This window comes from Echinops telfairi, unplaced genomic scaffold (assembly GCF_000313985.2).
Source record: "Echinops telfairi isolate 266 unplaced genomic scaffold, ASM31398v2 ScPeMD7_7475;HRSCAF=8513, whole genome shotgun sequence".
Lineage (NCBI taxonomy): Eukaryota > Metazoa > Chordata > Mammalia > Afrosoricida > Tenrecidae > Echinops > Echinops telfairi.
Genome location: NW_022111379.1, coordinates 26,659,021 through 26,665,972, shown reverse-complemented (window position 1 = coordinate 26,665,972; position 6,952 = coordinate 26,659,021). Strand labels below are relative to the sequence as shown.

The following is a 6,952-nucleotide window of genomic DNA, read 5'->3' as shown; positions in this document are numbered from 1 at the left end:
TGGAATAAAGGCCTTGAGGTCTTCTATGTGTTGTATGCGGTCGTCTATATGTTGTATGAGAAAGCCCTTTGTGTTTAAATTTGGAAAGATAACACATATAATTATAGTGAAATAGGCATTTCTTTGCCTGAGAAAGAACTGAAATCTGTTTTAGAGAAGTTTTTGAATCAATGGAGTCCCTGGGTGGGGCGAATGGTTAACGCGCTCTGCTGCTAACTGAAAGGTTTGTGGGTCAAATCCACCCAGAGATTCTTCAGCAGGAAGCCGGGGGATATATTTCTGAGAACGCAGTCATTGGAAACTGTAGGGAACACTTTTCTATTCTGATACACATGCAGTCCCCACGAGTTAGACTGGCTTATTGGAAACTGGCTTAGTTTGAACCAAATATTTTATCTTTAGTAACCCTCCAGAAGGGAAGTTCGACTTGCTCTCGGAGTTCCTTCCTCATTGGAAAGTTAGGATGGTAAAGAAACATTAAGGAAATGGAGGAAAGTAAACTCAAGTTTTATGTTTGTTCATCCTGGAGGTTGTAAAAGACTGGAGAAGGAAGGAGACTAACAGGTATGCAAGCACATATCGTTTAACAGCAAATAACAGGTATATAATACATGTATCATTTATCTGAGAAAAGCTTTACCAGGTAAGTATTAGTCTTCTCATTCATGTACACAGGAATGACAGAGGTCTCTGGTGTTTTTCTAAAGCCCACTGCCTGTCTTACCTTTTGGTCAGTGCTCACAGAGGAGAGCTAAAAGTGGAAAATGAGAGCATCCAAGCAAAAGGAAGCTTGGTGCAAGCTTCCCGATTCCTGACTGAAAACTGCCTAGCTCACTCTGCACACATTAGAGAACACAGCAACTTTTCTTTTGCTCACTGATATACATAAGGCCAGTCTCAGTCCTCAGTGGGCCCGAGGACCACAAGCCTGCCACATCCACCCATGGTCACCCAGAAGAGCCGCTCACCTGCCTGCTCCAAAGCAACCATGGTCGCCTGCTCAATCAAGTCCCGCTCGATGAAGCTCCTGAAGTCTTCACTGTACACGCTAAGATCCGGCAACTGGAATGTATAAATTGGCATCTCCAAGGGGAACTGCTCATTGTTGCATTCACTTGCCATGTGAGACCGCGCCAATGAGACGATAGCTGAACTGGCATGGGAGATGCCACGGGAAAGCCGCTTTTCTGCAGGAGGAGAAGGAAAGAGAGCCACAGGGATTGAGTGGGTTGTGGGAATGGTTTCACACACATACATGGGTTCATGCACACACACTCATGTATACACAATGCACACACTAACACATGCAAGCAATTAGCTACACACCTGTGCACATACATCCACACACACTATAAACACATGTAAATATACAGCACGTGAGCAGATATACAGGCATACCTACACACACTCACTCCACAAACACGAGTACAAATGTATGTAGAGTGGACACATGCACACAAACACATTCACATATACACGTACATACAAAACACCTGTGAGTGCACCCCCTTCCAGTGCCCATTACACACCCATACCCTCCCTGGACAAGCACTTTGACCCTGTGAGTCTTTTTTCTGCAAAAGCTGTTGGGCTAACATTCCCAAGGTCTGGTTCATTGCACTCACTCAGTCTGAAGCACGGAACCATGTAGGATGATGCGAGCGGCAAGTCCTCTGAACAGGTGTACTTCAGGAAAGCTATCGATCATCAGCATGACTTTTGGGGCCTTAATTTGTCTCTAACTCAGTACAGGACAGCTGCTTTATCCCAGAGCCAAATGATACAAAGGGATTGCTCTAAATTTTCATGTTTAAAACAGAGGTGACTTATTCAAGCTTTATGCATTGTGACTTGGAATTCAACATCAATTCTTTTATTAAACTAATAATAATAAGCACAATCTACGCAAAGCTCTGTAGAACACAAAGGATAACTGCTCACATGTGTTTATCTTCTGGATGGATTTTCCCTTGTCATGGCACTCTCAAAATGATGGTCTACTCTGGTCTATTTTTGGGGGGTTTCTAACCAAGAAATGAGGAATACAGTGCAGTATTTCTCTAAAGAATCATGTGTTACCTTGTTAGGAAGTCAGTCATCTAATCAAACTGCCACATGGAAAAATAGACGTGGTTGTTATCTTCATATTGCAAAAGCACACTCCAAAAACCCAGTGTCTAATCACTAATACTTAACATAATACAAGGATTCTTAAATCTGCTAGGTTAGGAGTAGGCTTTCTCTTTTTACTGTTAAGGTTTACAATAATAGACATTTATTTTGTTTTTTTTAATTAGAAGACAATATTTTTGACAGGAAATTTTAATTAGATTTACACAGTTAAGAACAAAAAGATAAAAGGACCATTGTTACCTTATTTTTCACCCTTGGATTTATTTTTTTAGATTTCAATGAAGTGTATTTGTAATATAATATCTCTTTTTTAATATAGTTTTATTGCCATATAATTCATACATATCCACAATTTAGCCATTCCATCATAGTAAGAAAAGTTGTACAATCAACACCACAATCAATTTCAGAATATTTTCTTCTCATCTTCATTTTTTTGTTTGTTTTTGTTCTTAATCATTTTATTGGGGGCTCATACAACTTTTATCACAATCCATACATACAGGAATTGTATAAAGCACACTTGTACATTCATTACCCTCATCATTCTCAAAACATTTGCTTTCTATATAAGTCCCTGGCATCAGCTCTCCTCATTTTCCCCTCCCTCCCGGCTCCCCCTCCCTCATGAACCCTCGACAATTTATAAATTATTATTTTGTCATATCTTACACTGTCCGACATCTCCCTTCACCAACTTTTCTGTTGTCCATCCACCAGGGAGGAGGTTATATGTAGATTCTTGTAATCGGTTCCCCCTTTCCAGCCCATCCTCCCTCTACCCTCCCGGTATCACCACTCTCTGCACTGGTCCTGAAGGGATCATTCTCCCTGGATTCCCTGTGTTTCCAGTTCCTATCTGTACCAGTGTACGTCCTCTGGTCTAGCCAGATTTGTAAGGTAGAATTGGGATCATGATAGTGGGGGGGCGGGGGGGAGTATTTACGAACTAGAAGAAAGTTGTATGTTTCATTGTTGCTACACTGCATCCTGACTGGCTCGTCTCCTCCCCGCAACCTTTCTGTAAGGGGATGTTCAGTTGCCTAGAGGTGGGCTTTGGGTCCCCACTTGGCACTCCCCCTCATTCACAATAATATTTTTTTTGTTCTGATGATGCCTGATACCTGATCCCTTCGACACCTCGAGAACACACTGGCTGGTTTGCTTCTTCCATGTGGGCTTTGTTGCTTCTGAGCTAGATGGCCGCTTGTTTATATCCAAGTCTTTAAGACCCTAGGCACTGTATCTTTTGATAGCTGGGCACCATCAGCTTTCTTCATCACATTTGCTTATGCACCCATTTGAATAGACATTTCTTTTGTCAAGACAGTAAGCCAGTTTCTGTTGAGTTAAGTAGCTTATGGCAACCCTGTGTGTGTTACAGTAATGGGTTTTAAGGACTACTTTTTGGGAAGTGGATCATTAAGTCTTTCTTCTGGAATGTCTGAAAATAGATGAGGACCTCAAGTTTTGGTTGGTAGCTGGGTATGTAGTTCTCTTTTACCTTGCACAGAAACTTATAATCATTTATAATTGAAAGTATCAGAAAAATCGTGCTGCAAATTATAAGTAAGTTCATGAACTTCTACTCCATTTCAAATTCTCATGTTTATTATTTACCCTCCCTATTCTCCTTCCCACTCCCAGAATAAAACAAAACAGGGCCCAGTTAGGACTTTTATTAAAATTATATTGAATCTATATGTCCACTTGGAAGAAATAAGCATCCTTACAATATTTAATTTTGTAATTAATAAATGTCATATATCTCTCCATTTAAAAAGTCTAAGGACTTTTTTCTTATTAATAGAGATGATGAAATCATCAATAGATATCTTGCTAATCTTTTGCTATATTTAGGCCTACATACTTTATATTTCTGTTCCTATGTTAAAATGTATCTATGTAAATATTATATGTATTTAGCATTCTATAGACATAAAGGTAGCTCCAATACTTAAAAGCACTCAACTACTAATTTAAAGGGTGGTGCTTTGAAAGTAGTTTGGTTTTAAAAAAAAAATAATGGCCATATATCTACCTTCTCACCAAACAACTATAGGAGAATAAAAAGGAGTTAAATCAAACTCGGTGAAGACTAAGGGAAATGAAATTTCCAGAGTGTTAAAAAGCTTGAAGCAAACTATTGTTCAGATGCCTCAAGACACTGACTAGATTCTCTCCAGGTGATGCAGGAATTGGTGACACATCATTTGGTTCCAGCCTCCAGAAGTCTGATGTTTATTAAGTATTCTTTTAAACTGAAATTCAGAGATAGGTTGTGTAATCCTTTCTTATACACAAATCCAGAGTATAAGAACAATTTGATTCTGTAAGAGAATCCCAAACTAGGTTGAATTCTTCCTACTGGGAAAGTATCGTGGCAATTACACGCGTTCGTGACTCTGGAAATCAAGCCAGGTTCCACCACTGTGTGCTTATCTCTGCTTTCTGACTACTGATGGAAATATATATCTCTGAGGGATTTAATTTAGAACTTACCTTACATTTCTAGTGTGTGCTTGTATGTGCACATCATCAATTGTATCTTGTTAGAAATCATAATATTAAATCTAAAGAACTTAATATGTTACGGAGACTATTAACCTTTCCTCTGTGTTCTCAGAAATTTAAAAATGTTAGGAATGTTTTGAATGCAAAGGGAATTTAGCAAATTCTATAAATCAGAGAGTTAATAGGTCATAATCTCTGATTTGATCCACTAAAGCTATAAATTTCCAAAATATGATGTCCCCAACAATTTGAAAATTCTACTAAATAAGAAGTATTTTTCTAAATTATCCTAAAATCCAAAAGAACATAAAAACTAAAATTTTGAAATATAAAATTTTCAATAGTAAAACAATTGAAACCCATAAGGTAAAAAAGAAAGATGTAATATATATATATATATATATATATATATACAACTCATTAGCAGTCATCTAAGGAGCAAATGATTTCTCCCCACCCAGAGGAAGGAAGAGTGATAAAAATGGAAAGATACAATAAAATAAATATCCCCATGCATTTTGGACCATGCTAACCTTAATCTTCACAAATGTGAAAACAGAAATACTAGATGGTGCCAGCTACCCCTTACTACCAACTACTCTGAAAGGGATCACATTAGAAGGGCCTGGATTGGGAGAAACATGTGGAACAAAACCCCCAATAAAACAAGAGAGTGGTTTATTAATCAGAGACTATGGGCCTCAGTCATCCTCCAGGTCTGAAGCTGAATTCAATTCCATGTTAGAATGAAAAACCATTTACTTTTAAAAGGCAGCATTTACCCAAGGACAGGCGGTTAGTTAAGAAAAAGGGATGGAAACAGTAAAAACCATGAGGACGTGGGATAAAAGTTTATAAATCATTGAATATAAAACTGATATCTGCTCTGTAAACTTTTCCCTAAATGACTATACAAAGTTTAAATAAAACCAATAATTCCCACAAATATTTTTAAAGAAAAAGATAAAATAAACCGATAATTCAACCTAAGAAAATAAAAAAGACCAGCAAAATACCACCAAAAGAAATAGAAGATAAAGCAATATGCTAAAACATTATTTTATTATTTATTTAAAAATAAAATAAGATCGTCATTCCTTAATTGGTAAACACAACCGTGAAAATAAGCAAGAGAGTAAAAGTACAGTTATAGGAATGATCCACAGGTATTGAAGATATTGTATGCTACTTTATTGTAAGCAATTTGAAAATATAGGGAAAATTAATTTCTTAGCAAAATGTAACTTAACAAAGTTGGTTAAAAGGTGGAGAAAATACCTAAATAGGCTCTTTCCCAACTAAAAAGTCAGAACTGAATCTATGGCAACAAAAAGAACGCCAGTTAAATAACACTTTTCACAGTGGGTAAAAAGCTAAACAGTTCATTATCTTTTAAAAAATAAGTTAAAGGGTATATTATTTAAACCAAAACTTGAGAAAAAAAAGATGAGGAGCTACCTACATACTTTTATAATAAAGTTACCAATTTCTTAATAATTATTGTAATTATATTTAAAAACAATTACATACGCTGGACGGACAACAGAAAAGTGGGTGAAGGGAGACGTCGAACAGGGCAAGATATAACAAAATACCAATTTATAAATTATCAAGGGCTCATGAGGGAGGGGGGAGCGGGGAGGGAGGGGAAAAGAAGAGGACCTGATGCCCGGGTCTTAAGTGGAGAGCAAATGTTTTGAGAATGATGCGGGCAATGACTGTACAAATGCGCTTTACACAATTGATGTATGCATGGGTTGTGATAAGTTTTGTATGAGCCCCTAATAAAACGATTAAAAAATAAATAAATTAAATTTAAAAAAAGAATATCCTTCATAAGATGAGCTAACACAGTGGTTCCAACATAACACAGATGGGGAGTGTGGCCGGGGCCTGGCAGCGCTTCATTCACAGGGTTGCTGTAAGCTGCTATGACTGACTCAGCTACACCTAATAACAATGCTTGCAGAGCAACATGAGATTCTTCACTATAATTTATACAATTTTTAAGTTGTATGAAATACCCATAGAACTAAATGTTCAAATAAATATAGGAGAAGTATTTTATTAACTTAGATTTTCAATAAACTTTTTAAAGCAGTGGTTCTCAATCTCCCTAATGTCATGACCCTTTAATACAGTTCCTCATGTTGTGGTGACTCCCAACCATAAAATTATTTTTGTTGCTACTTCATAACTGTAATTTTGCTACTGTTGTGAATCGTCATGTAAATATCTGATATGCAGGATGTATTTTCATCATTACAAATTCAACATAATTAGAGCATAGTGATTAATCACAAAA

At 37.0% G+C, this 6,952-nt stretch overlaps 1 protein-coding gene across 1 annotated transcript in view; it reads right to left on the bottom strand.

Annotated features, from left to right (window-relative positions):
* Nucleotides 1–6,952, bottom strand: part of OTUD7A (OTU deubiquitinase 7A) — a 313,826-nt gene that overhangs the window by 88,919 nt on the left and 217,955 nt on the right. Inside the window, exon 6 of the mRNA XM_045285688.1 lies at nt 969–1,187. Coding sequence (XP_045141623.1) covers nt 969–1,187 — 219 coding nt within the window. The remainder of the gene's footprint in view (nt 1–968; nt 1,188–6,952) is intronic.